General features: G+C 34.6%; 1 protein-coding gene across 1 annotated transcript; it reads left to right on the top strand.

Annotated features, from left to right (window-relative positions):
• Positions 1-20: 20 nt before the first annotated feature.
• Positions 21-10773, top strand: LOC132641933 (uncharacterized). Its single transcript, XM_060359075.1, has 15 exons — positions 21-282; positions 1302-1436; positions 2871-3006; positions 3627-3706; positions 4536-4595; positions 4697-4909; positions 5097-5225; positions 5471-6160; positions 6481-6673; positions 6779-6972; positions 8718-8816; positions 8985-9124; positions 9310-9588; positions 9687-10010; positions 10372-10773. Exons 1-14 carry the CDS (start codon positions 85-87, stop codon positions 9952-9954), a joined length of 2814 nt encoding a protein of 937 aa, XP_060215058.1. The 5' UTR covers positions 21-84; the 3' UTR covers positions 9955-10010; positions 10372-10773.
• Positions 10774-20633: the final 9860 nt, after the last annotated feature.

The following is a 20633-nucleotide window of genomic DNA, read 5'->3' as shown; positions in this document are numbered from 1 at the left end:
TTACACTTCTAATTTTCTTTCCCTATTAGAAAAAAAAAAAATCTTCAAAACCCTGATTCTGAGGTTTTAGCAACAACAACAACAATGGCGAAAACTGCAAAAAAGAAGAAAATGAAGAAGAGTAGTAAATCAGGTCCAAAAGCAAAAGATATGAAAGCAAAAGCAGCAAAAGAAAACCCATTTGAATCAATTTGGTCACGTCGTAAATTCGATATACTTGGTAAAAAACGTAAAGGTGAACAGCGTCGTATTGGTGAAGCTCGTTCTTCTGCTATTCTAAAGGTAACCAAAAATTAAAAAAAAAAATTGCACCTTTTTTTTATTGATTTTTCATTTAATTTATGGTTTTAGGGTTTTGATATGCTAGTTGTGTTGTGAATTATTATTAGTTTCAATTAAAAATTAAATTGTGCTTAGTTTAAAACAGCTTAAAATTGTGCTTTTTTAGCCAAAAATTGCACCTTTTTGGTTGGTTTTCATTAATTTACAGTTTTAGGGTTTTGATATGCTTTTTATGTTGTTTGAGTAAAAAAATTTTTAGCCAAAAATTGCCCTTTTTTTGGCTGATTTTTCATTAATTTACAGTTTTGGGATTTTAATATGCTAGACAACTGTTGGTGTAATTTTTTTAGCCAAAAGTTGTATCTTTTTGGCCGATTTTTCATCAATTTACAGTTTTAGGATTTTGATTTGCTAGTTATGTTGTGATAACAGAGGAAAACGAAAAGTGTACAATTTAATTTTTAATTAAAATAAGCTAAAGTATGAAGCTCAAAGCTCCAAAAGAAAATCCATTTGAATTAATTTGGTCACGTCGCAAATTCGATATACTTGGTAAAAAAATGCAAAGGTGAACAACGTCGTATTGGTGAAGCTCGTTCTTCTGCTATTGAAAAGGTAACAAAAAAAAAATTGCACCTTTTTTGATTGATTTTACACTTAATTTATGGTTTTAGGATTTTGATATGCTTGTTTTATGTTTGTAATAACACAGGAAAAGGATAGTGTAGTACAATTTAATTTTTAACTGAGAATAATAATTCAAGGGCACTAAGTTAAATGCTCAGTTTAAAACTGTTTAAGCTAACCTGTATTTGTGTTACTTTTTCACTATCCTTTAATTGCAAATTGAATATTTTGTTGCTTTAGCCAAAAATTGAACCTTCGTGGCTGATTTTCATTAATTTACAGTTTCAGGGTTTTGAGTAATATTTTTTTAGGCAAAACTTGCACCTTTTTGGCTGATTTTCTTTAATTTACAATTTTGGGATTTTGATATGCTAGTTATGTTTTGATAACAGAGGAAGAAGACGCTTTTGAAGGAGTACGAGCAAAGTACGAAATCATCAATGTTCGTTGATAAGCGTATTGGAGAGAATGATGAAGGGCTTGGTGAATTTGATAAAGCTATTATGAGGTCTCAGCGTGAGAGGCAGGTTAGTTGGCCAATGGTTTAATTGTGTTCAGATTCTATTATTAGAAGTAAAAATTGATGCTTTAGAACTTCACAATCATGTTTGTATAAAGTAGTGATTTTTATCATGTTAGTTATTAGTATGTAGGATTTTTCCTTTGGAAATAGTACAAATTCATTTCTAAAGAAAACCCATAAGGAAATGATGTTTTGAGCTCCAAAAGTTTTGTTCACAGCCAATGCTTTAATCTTATGTTCAAATTCTGTTTGTTTTTTTGGTAACCGTGGTCATCTGGACTATTTCCATGAGGTACTTCGACTCATTCCATGGGGTACAAGTATCGTGTAACCTCTTCCAGCAAAGACTTTGGACAGATGGGAACAATTCACCTAGTGTTTTTGCCTCTTGGATGGGATTTGAACCTGAAACCTGAGGTTCTAAACCCACTTCATTTCCCACTAAACCGAACCCTTGGGTGCCACATTCTATAATTAGACGTGAAAATTGATGACCGAAGCTGTGGCCTAGGTCAATGAAGTGGGAGGAGAACCATGTTTCAAGTTCAAATCCTAGTGGAGACAAAAAATATTAGGTGATCTTTTACCATCTGCCTTAGTTTTGATGGGAAGAGTTACTCGATACGTGGGAGGTAGTGCCCCATGGAATAGTCGAGGTGCGTAAGCTAGGCCGGACACACCTCTTTTTGTATTGCCCCTATATGTTTGACCAGGGGAAAAGTTGTGTTCTTCCTTCATCATGTTAGCATAAAGTAGTGATTTTTATGGTGGAAAACAATACAAATTCATTCTAAAGAACAAAAATCATAAGTAGATGTTGAAGATGTAGTCTTTCAATGGAAGTCATGGAGATTTAGTTAGCTATACTTTTTTAGCCTGGCAATCTAAATAATGGAGAGACAGTTGGAGAAGATTAGAGCTCTAGCATGAGAGAATTTTCCTTCAAAATAAACAAGTTTGTTTATAACCAAAACTAAAAGTTGTATGCCTCGATATTTGAATACACCCAACTTACATATAGCGCAAAGGAGAAGGCTCGAGCCTCCACAGTGAACCCAAACCTTCTAAAATAGGGTCTGAAACAAATCAGTGAACTCATTTTCAAATAAAGAAGATAAAAAAGGAAAAAGATGGAGCCTAAAATAGGAAATGAATTGATCTTTGCATGTTCATTTCGTCAAAATTGCCAGATCAACCATTGATAGTTCCTAATGATTCTAGGGGTTTAGGATACGAAGAGGGCCGAGTGCAAAGATGCGAAATAAGCGCATTCGTTAGATTTTCAATCCGCAATGAGCGAGTAGTTAGTTCAGGTCTTTTTCTTTGAGATAAATGGTTGCATTGTTTATACTAATGTACTGTTATTGACTTTTCTTAAATTATCTGATACTGCTATTGTTGTTGACAATTATCTACATTTGTTTTCCTTAATATGTAGGTGAAGTTGAAGAAAAACAAGTATAATCTGTCAGATGAGGATGAAGAAGACTTCGATATCGGTGCCTCATTGGGAAGGGACGATTTTGATGAAGAAGTCCCATTTGATGAGGATGAGGAGTGTTATGGGAGAGATGGTGAGCATAACTTTTCTCATGTTGCTTTTCTCATCTCTCTGGCGAATAGATTAATTTTTATTTATTATGCAATATTGCATTTTTCCACTTCCTTCTTTGGCTTATTTCTATATGTATATAGAAATTGTATGGAACATATATACTTACATGCATAGTAGTGCATACCAGTTTGTATATAAGAACTGGTATTGTTCGGATTTTGTAGATTCTCTAATTTTTATATACTGTTTGTTTACTGGAGATTTATCAATTATTTACCTTATTGAAAAATACTGTAAAGTCCCTTATATAATAACACAAGTTTGTGGCAACGGAGAAAATTCTTGATGGTCTTGACAGTTGACACTCTCAGAGACTCAAGACTATTTTCTTGCTATACTTGCACCCCGTATTCAAAAAAATAAAATAAAATGAGAAAATGAAAATCCTATGAAGAAAAACCGTTATCTTAAAGCTAATCTGGCTTCCAGCTAGAGGATTACAACCATGATATGAATTCATACTTTTATCAATATCTTTTTTCAGTGAAGGTGGTAGTGATCCGAACCTTGTATATCAAGCATCTCAAACCGTTCATGAATGGTTTGCTTTCCTCATATCGGCTGTCTATTTCTGTGCAGATAAGTCAGCTATCTTGGGACAGCTTAACTCTCATGGATCTCAGAATGCCCAAGCAGGTCCAGTGGAAGCAGAGGAAAATGTTCGATGCTTCCTCATTTTCACCCCCTCTTGATGCATATTCCCTTCTCTATTTTGGAGTTTACACTATCTATCTGCTAACAAATGAAATAGTTGATATCCTTCTCCCTCTAGGCCCCTCCTATGATAAAAAGCTTACTTAATTGTTACTCCGACTAGTTTGGTACTTAGATATAGATGTTTGTGGCATGATTTCACCTTGTAACTTAGATTGCTGCTCCATGCAATGTTTGGGTCGTATTAGAAGAAAGAAACGGAAGATGAAGAAAGGGCTGCATCTACACACAAGATCAAATACTAGTGTTATATCTTTCCGTTTGTTGGTGTAAATTGCATAACATACATATTTTTGATGCATTACTAGATCTTCGCAGTACCCTAAAATTGTAAAAGGTATGAAAGGTGTATAGGGACTGAGATATTCTTTTTGGCTGTACTGAGAAGCACCAGCTTGGTGCAATTGATCAATAAAATTCTTCACTTATCAAAAAAAATCATTGTGCACCATCACAGGTGGTGGAGGTAAGTTTTGACTGATAACACTAAACTAGCTTATATGTCTGATATGTTGTCATTTAAACACGAGTAATTACATATGAGAGCACTGATTTTAGAGGCTGCCATTGTAACCCTGAGTAATTTCTGAAAGAGAGAAAAAAGAACAAAGATTGTCACCAGAAGAAAACAGGTTCTTAATTTCTTACTGGGAGCATGCATCATTTTGTGTGGGGATGATAGTCCATGGTTCACAAACATGTCTCGAAAGATTCTTCTTTTATTGCAACACAGATGTCGTTCTGCTTCTGATTTGGTGTACCATCTTATTGCAGAGGAAGAAAAGCAAGAAAGAAGTGATGGAGGAAATTATTCAAAAGAGTAAATTCTTTAAGGTTCGTCATTGTTTAGTGTCTTATGCAGCAAGCTGATAATAGAATGGTATTGTTTACTTGCCATATGTTTGACAATTCTTTTGTTTTATTTACATTGTTAGGCCCAAAAAGCAAAGGACAGAGAAGAAAATGATGAATTAACTGAGCAATTGGACAAAGACTTCACATCATTGGTGAATTCAAAAGCCTTGTTGTCACTGACCCAACCAGACAAGATAAATGCTCTGAAGGCTCTTGTGAACGCGAACATTTCAGTTGGTAATGTGAAGAAAGATGAGGTAGCCGATGCTCCCAGAAAAGGATCTATTGGAAAGGTATAATTGGGTTTATTTTTTATTGCCCGAAACATTCCTGATTCTTTCTTCCTTTCATGTGCCTCAAATGTATCTTCTTACTCTTTTAGGTTTCTAGTGCGTTATCCATGAACAATACCAATATATTTTCTTTTGATTATATTAAAGTTGTCTATGTTGATCACTTTAGGTTCCTAATTGGTTTCAGGAAAAGCCTGACACTTATGAGATGCTTGTTAGTGAGATGGCACTGGATATCCGTGCTCGCCCATCAAACCGGACAAAGACTCCTGAAGAAATTGCACAGGAGGAGAAAGAACGGCTGGAATTGTTGGAGGTATGGATGCACTATAGCAGAAACAAGAGCTCCTTCTGTCTCTTTATACCATGCATTACATAGTAATAGTGATTGCTTGCTTTGTGCACTTTAACATGGTAATGTTCTAAAAGAGAATACATTCACGTACCAAGGAAATTTAGCTGGATTATTATTTCAAAGATTTAATGTTTTGGTAGGATAAGGAGCATTTATCTTTTGGCTATAGTAGATATTTACTAATCAAAGCTTTTTTCATTTTTCAGCAAGAACGTCAGAAGAGGATGGCTGCTGCTGATGATGGGAGTGATGAAGATGGCGATGCATCTGATGATAACAGTAAATTGGTCAAAGACCCAAGGACTATATCTGGCGACGATCTTGGGGACGATCTTGAGGAGGTGCCTAGAAATAAGTTGGATTGGATTGGTGAAATCTTGAAAAGGAAAGAAAGCGAACTTGAGAGTGAAGATGCCGCTTCTACTGGGGATTCAGAGAGTGAGGACGACGATGGCGAGGATGCAGGAAGTGATGATGAGGAAGATGAAGGAAATGACGATGGGGAAGATGAAGGAAGTGATGAGTATGATGAAGAACAAGGAACGGCACAGACTATTAAAGACTGGGAGCAAAGTGACGATGATATTATTGATACTGAGGTAGAGGATGATGATGAAGAATCGGATGATGATGCTAAGAAGGTGTTGAAAATAAAGGACCAAAAGGAGGTATCCGTCAAGGGAAAAGAAGTTGGCACTTCACAAACCAAAAAAGAAAAAACGACAGTGAAGCATCAACAAAGCGAACTTCCCTATACAATTGAAGCCCCCAAAACTCTAGAGGAGTTTACTTCATTGATAGACAGTTGTTCTAATGATCAAATAATTGAAGCAATCAGAAGAATTCGTACATTCAATGCAATAACGGTTGCAGCAGAGAATAAAAAGAAAATGCAAGTAAGATACTCGTTTTCACTGTAAGATTGATGTTTGACCTTTGAGGCTTTCTCCATTCTCCTTTTTGTGAGCAAATGATATGAAGCTTTGCCTTAAATTTGTAGGAGTTATCACCATTTAACTGTTACCATTACCTGTGATAATATAAATAAATGAATTGTTCGTGTGAATATCTCTGTACGTTTATAAGAAATGCGTGTTGTATTATAAGAAGATAAGGTTATGGCCTATGGGTAGTCAGAACTAGATAGGTCATTTTTTGGGGGGGTTAAATCTCTGCGGCTACAATTGCTTTATAAGTAGCTTGTTTCTTTCATCAGGTTTTTTACGGGGTTTTGCTGCAATATTTCGCTGTGTTGGCAAATAAGAAGCCATTGAATTTCAAGCTTCTGAATTTGCTTGTAAAGCCGCTGATGGAGATGAGTGCAGCGACCCCATACTTTGCAGCTATATGTGCCCGCCAAAGGCTACAACGAACAAGGACACAGTTTTGTGAAGATCTTAAGAATACAGGTTTGCTTTGATGTCCTGTTTGTTTTCTTCAATCATTCTTTCTATCTCAACTTACATTGCTTGGCTTTACCTCTTGTGTTTATTTCATTTGGTCCATCCGCACAGGCAAAAGCAGTTGGCCATCTTTGAAGACCATCTTTCTGTTGAGGCTTTGGTCCATGATATTTCCATGCTCTGATTTTCGCCATTGTGTCATGACTCCTGCTATACTGCTTATGTGTGAATACCTAATGCGGTGTCCCATCATTTGCGGAAGAGATATTGCAATTTCTTCCTTCTTGTGCTCTTTGCTGCTAAGTGTAAGTGGATGCCATGTTCCACTTATCTTACATGCATCGAAATTGATCATTTGTTTAAATTAAGGCCTTAAGGGTGTTGGATTTTTGTTTGGTAGAGTGTTCTGTGCCGTCGGAGCACATATTGTTCCACCTGGATGTGTAGTGCACTGTCTCAGCCCAGTATATATCTTGTTACCTTATTAATAGTATGTGCGCTATAGTAAACTTCTGCATCTTTACCCTCCTTGTTCAATTTTGTCAATTCTTCTATCTTTGAAACCATTTATAGTTATCTCCTTTGTTTCTCCCTCTTCCTGCCTAGTGTTATACTTAAATACAGCATTTTAGTCCCAGCATGTGACAGTGATTCCTTAGAGAGCTAGTTGCTTTTTAGATCATGACTTGGATTGCAAATGTTTTCAATATCTTGGGCATATTCGCTTAATATATCTCTTATTAGTTTCATTTGTGATATTTTAAAGAGTTGGTATACACATGTGGTGTGTTCTGTTCTCATACTCTCGATGTATGAAATCATAGCTTTGCCTGTTTTAGGTATAAAAAGGCTTCAGAAACTTATTAATTTTCTTCACAATCTGTAAGAGCTACTTTTAATGTACCCGTTGTACATGTCAAGATGCACTTGATGCTGATACGTATATACAAATTTTCCTTATCAAAGAAAGCCCAAAAGACTTCAGAAATTGTCAACTGAAAATTTATAGGCGTCAATCTCAGCCTTTTATATTTGGTAGACAGTCTTAAGTTTCACTTTTATATTCAGGAGATGATGTCGGAATGCTATTATTTGGCACGTCGTGATTCAGTTTCTTGCTAGTTCTTTGTAGGTTTAAAGAGTTCATATGAACAACTTAGTCCCATATTATTTCCTTTTGACACCAACGCGCCTGTGCAAATCAGAGGCTAGGCAACCAGGGTGGTGGTTTAGAAGTGCCTAAGACTCCATCCGTCTCTGTTGGTTAATACTTTTTTGTCCGTTCCAAAAAGCTTGCACCTTTTTTATTTTTCAGTAGTAGTTTAACTTTTACATTCTCATCTTGTCATTGACAAGGCTTTGTTGCAGTCTCTGCTGGAAATGGAAACAAATAATCTTACTTGGTACTCTTGAGTAATTTTTGTATTTAATGCATATTTAGCTTATGTATCAAGTCTCTATCTTCCACAGTGTTGTGTTCGGTCAAACACAGTCAAACAAATTGGAATAGAGGGAGTATCTTGCTCTAGTCACTCAACATAGTTCAGGTAGTGCTTAGGACTTCTTTAGGCTAATGGACCCAGTTTGCAATAGTCAACTGCGGGTCAAACAACATGTGAAAAATTAAAGATCGGTTGACGAAGGGAACACCCATTTTACTTGGTACTCTGAGTAATTTTTGTATTTAATGCATATTTAGCTTATGTATCAAGTCTCTATCTTCCACAGTGTTGTGTTCGGTCAAACACAGTCAAACAAATTGGAATAGAGGGAGTATCTTGCTCTAGTCACTCAGCATAGTTCAGGTAGTGCTTAGGACTTCTTCAGGCTAATGGACCCAGTTTGCAATAGTCAACTGCGGGTCAAACAACATGTGAAAAATTAAAGATCGGTTGACGAAGGGAACACCCATTTTGAGATTAACTGTTGGCTTTTACTTCTTCTTGTTCTCAAATAAACATTCTTCCTGGTTGATGGTATTTGCAATTACAGAATGATCACTATGAACTTAGTTCTCCAAGCTTATGGATATCAACATCTTGCCCTGCAGGTAGTTAAACAATCTCAGAAGTTCTGTCCTGAGGCTATAATATTTATTCAGACTTTGCTGATGGCAGCTTTAGACAAAGACCGATCTAAAAATTTACAGGTTTGGCTTTACTGAAGTTTATGAGGGTTTTCTTGCTAGTTTAATTCTTGAAGCTGTTAACAATTTGCCCTTCTTGTCTTATTCTGCAGTTACTTTTTATTGTTATTGGAATGTATTTGGGTTGCTTCCTTCGACTTGTAAAGTGACAGAAATGTTCTTGTGTTGCAGTTGAATAACCTTATGGAGATCAAAGAACTCGGGCCTTTGCTTTGTTTACGCAGTAGCAACGTGGAGATGGATTCTTTAGATTTTCTTGAGCTAATGGACTTACCAGAGGACTCTTCCTATTTCCACTCTGATAATTACAGGTCAGCATTCTGTTGACATGCATATTGACAAACCTTTTTTAAATTGTTGTTGTTGTCGTCAATCAGCTGGTTAACATAACACGTATCTCGCTCTCACACACATTTTCGTGGTCTTGAAATTCTACTGCTAATTTCCTTCTCCGGGACTCCTTGAACTTAATGCTATTAAATGTTTTCTCATACAGGGCCAGCATGCTTGTAACAGTTCTGGAAACCCTGCAAGGATTTGTCAATGTATATAAGGAACTTATTTCTTTTCCTGAGATTTTCATGCCAATTTCAAAATTATTATGCAAATTGGCTGGAGAAAATCATATTCCAGAGTCATTAAGGGAGAAAATCAATGGCGTTTCCCAATTAATCGACACGAAGTCTGAGGAACATCACCTGCTGCGCCAACCTTTGAAAATGCGGAAGAAAAAACCTGTGCCCATCAGGATGGTTAATCCAAAATTTGAGGAGAAGTAAGATACTCTTCTTGCTGCCTTATCTTTAATTAAACGAATCATATTGCTTTTTTCCTATTGAGCTTTACTCATCTGGTGATCATCTACCTCTGCAGCTATGTCAAGGGTAGAGATTATGATCCAGATCGTGAGCGTGCTGAAATGAAAAAGTTGAACAAACGTATAAAACGGGAAGCTATAGGTGTTGCGAGTGAACTGCGCAAGGACAAAGATTTCTTGTTCAAGGTGAAGGAAAGTGAAAAGGCCCAACTCGATGCAGAAAAGGCTGAGAAATATGGGAAAAATCTTGCTTTTCTTCAAGAACAAGAGCATGCATTTAAATCGGGGCAATTGGGGAAGGGCCGGGGGAAGAGAAGAAGATGAAATTAGCTTTTGGCTGTTACTCGAAAATCTCATCTTCAAAAGCTTCCTGTCTTTTGGTAAGGTTTTATTCTTTTTTTGGCATTGACAGTGAATATATAAGCATTTTTTATCCTTCGGCTTTGTCCTCCCTCCCTCCCCCAAACAAATTAACAAATTATGACATGATCATTACTAATGTCCCTTGTGATTTAGTTTTAGTTATCAACATCCATTAGATATTCCGACATCCATTAGACTCACCCATTGTAATACTTGCTTTTTCTTTATGTAGCAGAGTTCCTTTGTTTAACACTTATATCCTTAGTTGTCCCCCTCTCTTTGCTTGGCATGGGTATCAACATATTAGTATGTAGTATCTGAGCTAAATGTGGTTGTCATATGTAGATACAAAATGTTGAAACCCCTTTACTGTTCCAGGGAAAAGAAGATGCAGAATGCTGTGGAAGTACAGTGAGCTTGATCGAGCAATCGCGTGGTTTGGATGATGGATGCATCTGGTTACAACATTCGCTTTTATCTTTCCCCTCTAACTGTGCCACCATGTTTCCACTGCACCTGGTGAAGTTGCTTGCTGTATTTGGTCAGAATCATTAGGCTCAATCTGTGAAGTGGAAGAGCCCTTCGGTTTTTGCTTTTTATGTCTTCTAGCAGAAGATCAATTTTGTCCAGCCCAATCGGCGTATTTAATTTTGAGCTGTAAAAAGGGTTAATATGTTCCTGGGATTAGCACATGGTTACTTGTTTCCTGTTGTATGCCATTTACATCTAACTGTAGAGTATCAGTTCATTATAGTGTTAAAAGCCATTTTTATTCATAAATCCGAGATTATTGCATATTTAGCCCTGGTGGCCATGGTTAATTTAACATGGAGAGAGTATCATATTGGTTAAATTTATGTGCCGGGTAAGTGGTACTACTGTTCCTCGTAAAACATTTTGTCTGGAAATTGTATGTGTTGATACAGCTAGGTTGAGAGAACAGATACAACTTCAAAACAGTAGCTACAAATGGTAATTAGGCAAACTATAATTACATATGGTAAATTGTAGTGCTTTGTGAAATTTCTTCTTCAAAGATTTTGTGTAATGCATTAGCTTCAGGATCATCGACTTTGTCTTGTAATAATGGCATATTATTGCTGTTTGGGCCCAAGCTTTTTCCTCCACTCTCTTCCATTTTCCATTCTTTAGCCTTTCCCCATAACACTGAGTAAAATCCAAGCGAAATGATGGTTGATCCCACCACACTGCGCACCCAAACAATGTACATAAGACCGTCAATGATGATTACTAAAACTTTAACATTTACACTAAGAGTGTAAGTTTTATAAGGGGAAAAAGGTCAAAAATGCCTCTACTTTCATCTATTAGTTAAGTTTGTCATCATCCATGGTCCCTTAACTATGATAGTAGGTTCAAAATAGTCCCTTAACTATGCACTTAACGGTTTTAGTCCTTTAAGTTTGTTATAAGTTAACAAAAATAGTCCCTTAACTATGAGAGTAGGTTCAAAATAGTCCCTTAACTATGCACTTAACGGTTTTGGTCCTTTAAGTTTGCCATAAGTTGACAAAATGGTCCCTTAACTATGAGGGTTGGTTAAAAATAGTCCCTTAAGTATGCACTTAACGGTTTGATAATGTCAAAAAATGGTGTCTCGAAACACAAAGACCGACAGACTCTATCGATTAAAACTGAGGGAATCCATCGACTAAATAAAATACACTAGACTTTAGAAATAAATTAGAAATAACAGAAATTAAAAAAGTTGTCACTACCAAAAACAAGCGAAAAAAACGATGGACGGAAACCGATGGATAAAATCGAGGGACACTTTTTTTTTTTTTTTTTTTTTTTTAATTTTTATTGTTTTTTACGAAAACCAACGGAAATCCATCGGTTATTTTTGAGGAAAAATGCGCGGAAACTATTTAAAAAAAAAAGAATCACTACACTGGAAGTATTTAGTTTTCTCTAATTTTCAGTAAAAACGAATCTAGTGTATTTTACTTAGCGAATGAACTCCCTCGATGTTAATCGACAGAATCCGTCGGTCTTTGTGCTCTGAGACACTATTTTTTTACATTATCAAGTCTGTTGGTTTTTCCTCAGTTTTTTCCTATAACCGACTAACGTCCGTCGGTTTTGTCCCGAGTTATTTGACCGATCTAGAGTTCTCACTAATTTTTCCCTTTTTTTCATAGTTCTCGTCAAATCTAACAAATAGAGTTCGATGAATATTTTGTCGAGACTAAAACTGTCAACTTATGGCAAACTTAAAGGATCAAAACCGGTAAGTGCATAGTTAAGAGACTATTTTGAACCTACTCTCATAGTTAAGGGACCGTTTTTGTTAACTTGTAACAAACTTAAAGGACTAAAACCGTTAAGTGCATAGTTAAGGGACTATTTTGAACCTACTATCATAGTTAAGGGACCATTTTTGTCCTTTTCTCTCCATTTCACATGTGCTTGCCGTTATGAAATCTAACGCAATTATCCCTCATTTGTCGAATCTTTTAAATTGACCTGAATAACCTGATTTCACTAAAAAAAAACATTCCCTACTTTTAGAAAAATCGGGTTATTTAGATCAATTCGGGGGATTTCACAAAGCACTACAATTTACCATATGCAATAAGAAGAATGACTTGCTTAACGAAAATAAGGAAAAACAAGTTTAAGTGGCATTTCGAGTTCATTATCTCCTCCCCACTCTCCAATACCGCTAATCCCCACCCCTTGACCACCCCACCCCATAGGTTTTTCTTGGATTACGTATAAATACTTTTAAAATAATATTTTTTTGCTAGCTTACCAAATACTAAAACTCACTTATTTTTCAAAGAAAATATTTGATCACCGAGAACAATCCGGGATTCTCCTTCTATAAGGGAAAACTTGGAGAATCCAAAATACAAATTAAAGTTCATCATCGATAATGGAGTAGTAAGTAATAAAGATCCCCCATTAAAATAAAACTTCAAATAAAGACCAAGACCTTAAAGTCTAGTTGAAGCACAGTGAGTTTTTTGTTCACTTTCCACGAAGTCCACGGAAATAGGCTTTAGTATTAGCCTCAAAATCATCTCTTGGAATGAACATATCTCTACCTGGTGCTTTCATCATTTTCTTCTTGCTGGAAGTAATTGTTTCTTGATTTGCTCCATCATCCAGCTTGCATAAAATCCATGTTGCAATGGAGCTGCTATGAACCCTCAAATTTTTACTATTTTTTTCAGCTTTTTTCCCTCCATCTCCTTTCTTTTACTCTGCTGCTGTTGTTCACAGTTGCTTAAAGAACCTGCCTTCTTGGTTATGTTATAGCTTTAAGGGGTCGTTTGGTAGCTGGTTAAGAGAGCATTTATTTATGTATTACTCTCTGCATAGCTAATATAATGTTTGGTAGCTAGTAAAAAGCTACCTTATTTATTTATTAATTTCTGCATGCTTATACCGTATTTAGTAGTTTGTAGGAAGTAAGTTATTCATTTATAAAATTAGTACGACGTTTGGTTTGTAATTTCTAAATTCGCATAACTAATGCATGTATACGTTATGAGGGAATCTATGTATTATTTTGTGCGGGGTAGAAGATGAATTCGAAATGACAATATTACCCATATCACTTCCCACTTAAATACTTTCCTTTTCTAAACAAATATTTTTACTATAATATTTTGTAAGAAAATATACAATATTTTAATTTAATTGTAAATTAATATTTTAATTTTAAAAATATATAATATTTATGAACTTTTAATTTAACAAATCAATATTCAAAGAAATAATTTATGCATAACTAAAACCTGCATTACTAATATCTGCATAACTAAACCCTGCATAACTAATCCCCGCATAGCTAATCCCTGCATAACTAAGCCCAACATAACTAATATCTACATTACTAATACCTGCATAACTAATACTTACATGATTAATACTTGATAATCCTAACTAGCTACCAAACAACCCCTAAGTGTTCCATTCATTTTAATTTATGTGGTGCATTTTAACTGAACACGAACTTCAAGAAAATAAATTTATATCTACGTAATTATATTATTATTATTTCGTCAAGAATAAAATCAGAAATTTAAAGTAAGCTTATTATTAAATTGGATATGGCCAAAAATCGTCCCTGACTCATTGAAGTTGGCTAAGAAATGCCTCTTTTCACCGATTGGACGAAGTACCTCTGAGTTATTTTTTGACTTAAAATGCACCTAAACTAATGCTTGATTGACTAGATGAAATTTTATAAAGAGCCACATATGATAGTGTATGTTAATCCAAATATTAATTCAATATGAATTAAATTACTAATTCATATATATATATATATTCATCCAATTTTCTATATAAATAAACCCGAATTTTTGATTATTGTCCCCCCCCCCCCCTTCTCCCCCCTCTATTTTTTTCTTCTTCCTCATATACTCCTCCAATATTGAAATTCTTCTTTACTAGATAATTTCATTAACATTTAAATATTTTCTTATAATTTTAGTATAACTTATTCACAGACCAAATCACTTAAGTACTACTCCAATGGAGAGAATCGGATTCAATCAATTGTAATCCTCCCCCATCAGCTTTAGCTAAATAATTGTGTTTTTAAAGCTTTCATCTATCTAGACTATGAAAGTGTTCTTATGACAGAATATATAATATGAAAAACAAAAAGTGAATATGTAATGCATCAAAACTAAAGCTGTGTATTTAACCAATAGTTAAGGTTGTTCCATCAGTTTTAGGTGGAAGATGGACCCCAGAAATTTCACTAACTGGTCATAAGAAAGAATATATATTTTGGTATCAGAGTGAGAAGATTTTTGGAACCTAAGACTCATCTAAGACTATATGAGAAGACCTTTATCAGCTTGAAGAAGAAAGCAAGCACCTGTACCTACTATTAGCCAAGAGTTAATGAGACAACACCGTTTTGCTAAACATATAAGTTTTTACATTTTGTTCAACGAATCTTTCAGCCTTTTGTCTCATCATAACTATTTCCTCCACTACTTTTGTCTGATTATTTCCTTGACACACACACATGTTCTGGGGTCCATCTTCCACCTAAAACTGATGAAATTGTTCTTTTTGTTTTCCTTTTTCTAATTTATATAATCTGGTTTCTAATTCGTTCATTCTAGTTTCTAATGTCATCATTCTTATACTAATAGTAGGGTTTTCTATTTTTTTTATGTCGTTCTTCTTTGTGTGTCTATATATACAAAGAAGAACGACATAAAAAAAATAGAAAGCCCTACTATTAGTATAAGAATGATGACATTAGAAACTAGAATGAACGAATTAGAAACCAGATTATATAAATTAGAAAAAGGAAAACAAAAAGAACAATTTCATCAGTTTTAGGTGGAAGATGGATCCCAGAAATTTCACTAATTGGTCATAAGAAAGAATATCTTTTTTGATGAAGATAAGAAAGAATATCAAAACCTTAGAAAAATTGCTTATGAACTCTTTAAATCAAAACCCAACTAGGTCAGTCAACAAAAGGTTACTTAGTAGGAAAGAGTTGTCTTAGGTTCCCATCCTCACCCCCCCCCCCCCCCCCCCCCCCCAAACTAATTTATGGACTCTGAGTTTGAATAGTTCACATCTCAACTCGTTATAATTTCTTCGTAACTATTTACTAGATCTAGTTCAAACTATTAAGATATTTTTTTCCCAAACATATGTTGTTTATTGAAAGATTTTTATAAAATTAATATTTAGTCTCCATTTTATCTATTATTATGCACAATCACTACCTCCGATCACCACCAATAACTATCTCATGGCACAATTAACACCAATAACCACCTTATAAGTATCATTTCTAACCATCATCATCACCACAAGCTACAACAACTGCTAATAACTCTTGTATATGAACAAATAACTTTTTAACATTATTTATGTGAAGATTTTTTTGATGATCGTTAATTAAGGATAGAATAATTATAATTATCTTAATTAATTCACATTTATAAACTTTATGTAAACATCATTTAAGTACATTTAAATATGGAGAAAATAAATACCTCAGTTATTTCGTATTCATACTTAAAGACAATATCTTAAAGGTTTAAGTTTCGTTAATACATATAACACAAAACTTATATTGCTCCCTCTGTTTCAGTTTAAGTATTTTAGTTTGATTGAGTACGAAATTTAAGAAAGTTGGAAGATTTTATAATCTTGTAATTTTAAACTAAAATATGTATGTATATATCAAAATGTCATTTGAATCATGTGATCTTAAATACTATATCCTAGGAAATGTTAAACTAAAGAGTTGCTAAATAGAGAAATCGATAACTTTTGAACCATATTAAAAAAGAAAATAAAACCCATAAATTAAAAGAAGAGAGTATATCATATGATTCAGATTTATAGTACACTTTAATTTTGAAAAAAAGAAAGTAAAGGGGCCCTTGACAAAACCCTTAGTGGAATCTCTCACATCTCACTTTATAAAAACCGGTCACATACTGAGTGAGAAGTGTAAATACAAAAATTCCGAAAAGAGAAAAAAATCAATGGACATATTGAAGTCATTGAACGTTGAGAGCATAGCAAAAGCTGTAGTAGAGAAGTTGAAGGACATGAAACCAGAAAATATGGTTGAAAATGCAAAGGAACTTGTCAAAAAATCAACCCCATATGTATCAAACTTCATAAGAACGTCATTCGAGTGGTTACTAGAAACAACTCCTCCACTTATATCCACTGCAAAAGATGTTGTCAAAAAATCAACCCCATATGTATCAAACTTCATAAGAACGTCATTTGATTGGTTACTAGAAACAACTCCTCCACTTATATCCACTGCAAAAAGTTGCATGCAAAACTCTTCACTATCCTATAAAATATCAATTGGTTTTGTGTTGTTTTTGTTGTTTCTTTGGTGTTGCGGTGGTAAAGGAAATGGGAAGACAATGAAAGCGCCTGGAAGAAATAACGTAAGGATATCAAGAAGTAAATTTGAAAAGAGTCCCAAGTCTTATTTCCGTGATCTCCGCTCCAAAAAAGCATAATTTTGATGTTCTTCATGTTTTTGTCTAACTATCTGGTATTTGGTACGTATTTAGTTACTGGTCCGGTTATGTTCCTGATCAGAAATTTCTTTATTTTCAAGCTTGAATCTGATATTTCTGGTTATGTAGATCTAAAAATATCCTTATATATGTACAATATGTTTTGTCAAGTAATTTGATTGTGTATTGCAGTAAGCTTGCCTCAATAGTCTTTCTGTATTATGTATTTGCGGATATATAACTATTTGGTATCTGGTATCTGCTAGTACGATTTTGCTCCCTTTAAAGGGTTAGGTTCGAACTCAAAATATATTTAGTTAAAATGGAGGGATCTTATCTATGTTACAGTATTTCTTAGTGGTGATATTATTGTAATAATATATGTTTCGTCAAGTAATTTGATTGTGTATTCCACTAAGCTTGAATACTATTTTCTGATTTATTGCGGATATATATAGTTCCTGTGTGTGTTTCGGTTTCTTATATTGTTGTGTAGATTTCAAAAGAACTCTGAGTAGGTTGAGAGACTGGTGATTTTGGAAAAAGAACATCATGGTATTTGTTGTGCAAGCCCTGTGTTTGAGTAGCGTTAGACTAGGGATGATTCATCGTAATGTTAGCTCATATCTTATAAGTATGTATTAACTAAAGTCAGAATAAAATTGGCATAAAATTGGGGGTTTCATTTAATTATATGCCTCCACCCAACAGCTTTAGCTACATTGATTGTGTCTTTAAAGCTTTCGGCCTGACCGTGAAAGTCGTAGTATATAAAATCGGGAAAAATGAAAAGTGAAAACAATTGCAACAAGATTTGATGAGAAATGAAGTTTATGTCTAACTCATGAACTTTAAAAGATAGCTAATTAGGATTGTCAAAGATTATATAAGGAATTTTATTTTAATTTTCTCATTCAATGTTAATGGTGTGAGGCCTAAGGGTGTCAAGTGGGAAGGGCCAGCTCGAACCCGGCCACCATCGGCCCGGCCCAGATCCACTAAGAGGTGTAAGGGGCTGGGCTAGGTGGGATTTATTAGGGGGCTGGGCCGGACAAGATGGACAGCCCACCAGCCCGGCCCACTAGTAGCCCGGGTGATGGCCCACCGGGGCACCGGCCCACTTCAAATAAAAAAAAAACAAGATAAGTACTACATTTATTACTAATAATAAGTATTAAAAACATTGTATCCCAATAAATTAGGAGTCTCTTTTTAAGAAGCACTTTAATTTTCTTTAAAATTGTACTTTAAAGCTAGACAATCTTGTTTTCTCAACAAATATACCTTTGATACATTTTCAGTATATAGTATATATTAGATTGTGCTAGTACTTATCTCAACAAATATACCTTGATAAATCATTCAGTTCAATTTCATGTCTTTTCACAAGTGTCTACGCAACACACCGATACCCCCCTCCACCCCCACCCCCCCTAATAGGCTAATACCTGACGCTCCGGACTTGTGGAGATATATGTCACCACAGTGTTGACATTTAACATGTTCCTCATTTACTCGCTCAAAATGCATCCACACCGCACTTGATGTTGATCTTCGAACTCGAGGAGAAGGTGGAGGTGAAGTAATGTACACTAGTTGAATAACAAATTTAGATAAAGAGAGAATTGTGGAAGAATTGTGTGAAAATGAAGAAGAATAGAAGGGTATTTATAGTTTGAAAATATGACCAAAGTGAAGTTATTCATAAATTTTGGGGTTCAAATAAAATTAGCAACGACCAGTTTTTTAAATTTACAACGGCTAGCTTTTTGAATTTGACGACGACTAAACTTTTTTTTAATTTAGCAATTTTATCATTAGATGTAAATGTTAATTTTATTATTATTAGTAAATGTAAATATCTATTTTTGTATTAGAACTTTAAAAAAAAAAAAAAGCCTGGCCCAGTTAGCCTGAGGTGTAGTCCCTATCCGAGGTGGGCTGGGCCGGACACCCTTTTCCCTCTCCAAGCCCGACCCCCAAACTTACAGCCCGGCCCGTCCCCTTATGGCTCACGTTTAAATGGCCCGACCCGGCCCACTTGACACCGAACATCATTTTTTGTAGACCATTATCCTCAAGAAGTCATGAAAAAAAGACCAACTCAGTTTAACAATATCCTATTTGAAAAAGATAATATTTGAATCATTTTAATAAAACACAAGTACATTATCACATCTCGATAACTTTTTCATTTTTGCTAATGAATAGATAATAGCTTTATTAAAATATTATTAGACTGTAAAACACATAATCATAGCTGTAATCACTACAAAAAACTGGTTAATTTGCGTAGGTTGAAAGTTGCATTTCGTGGAGGTTTTAGCCTTCACTATTTACTAGCGAAAGATAAAAACCCCAATAAATTACAACTTTCAACCTCCGCAAATTACTATTTTTTTTGTAGTGAAGTAAAACTTCTTTGACCGACTGTTTTACCTGTCTTTTACGTCATATATGAAGTTTCTACTCGGTCCTAGTCTCCAACATGCAACTACACTTTTGAAAAATAATTAAAATTGACCAATGACTAAGAAAATTGCAAATATAAGAGCTATCGTATCATATGGAGTATAAAGTTGTTGTTTGGCCCAACATACAACTTTTCTTTTGAGAAATAATAGAAATTGACTAACGAATAAGAAAATTGCAAGTTTAGGATATAACGGGTTTCAATCTATAGTGCTCTATGAAGTGCTTATATTTAAGTAACGTTATATTTTTAATTTTATATTTGAATATCTCAATATTTTTGTCTATTATCTTAAATGAAAAAATGAAGAATTTTTACTGAAGCGGGACACCGCTTTCCCTTAGGTGTATCCGCAACCTAAGAAAGTTGTCCACTTTATAACTGTACCTGTCCAATAATTAATATTGTTACATCAAAGTTAGGTGAGACCGGTGATGATAATAATATCATACCTGGCCAATTGTTTATGAACACTGTTGTTCCTCCTAAATTTTAAAATGTAAAGTCTGTCAAAGGAAGAAAAAAAAAAGGGCCATCAGTTCTTTTTCTTCAAGAAATTAAGAGTTGCATCTTAGCTGGGAATTGTAGAGAAAGACATAGAATTCGACATAGATGAATTGAAGGTAGGAAGCATAAGGAAAGCTGCTATGGAAAATGCAAAGGAGACACTTAAAAATTCAAATATGGTGAAAATTTGGTTGGAATCTCCAGTAGCCTTCACCATTTTAATTGGGTTGGTGCTGATTTTTTTGTCCCTAATTTGTCGTTGCTGCTGCAAAGGGAATAACAGAAATTTGAAGATGATGAGAGCTCAACGCCGTAGGAATACTAATGCAAGGCATGTCTATGAGAACAATTCCAGATCTTATTAATTTCCGTAATTTCCAATCCAAGAAAGGCTGATTTTCATATCCAAAGTACTTTGGTTGTGCATTTTTTCTTTTTACTAGTATACGTACTAGCGCGATGCGCGGACAATATCAAAGATAGTAATCTCGTTATATATTATGCGCTAATAAATATTATGCACTTGTCATATATTAAAAAGTTAATTGTAGGAAATCATTATCATATTTATTTGAGCACATTAAATTATTATCTTTAAGATTTTATTTATGTTTTAGCCATGATTAGATACACTTCTAGTTTTACAAAAATAT

Source organism: Lycium barbarum, chromosome 5 (genome assembly GCF_019175385.1).
Source record: "Lycium barbarum isolate Lr01 chromosome 5, ASM1917538v2, whole genome shotgun sequence".
Taxonomy (NCBI): domain Eukaryota; kingdom Viridiplantae; phylum Streptophyta; class Magnoliopsida; order Solanales; family Solanaceae; genus Lycium; species Lycium barbarum.
Note: the sequence above shows the minus strand (reverse complement) of the source record. Positions and strands in the feature narration are given on the sequence as shown.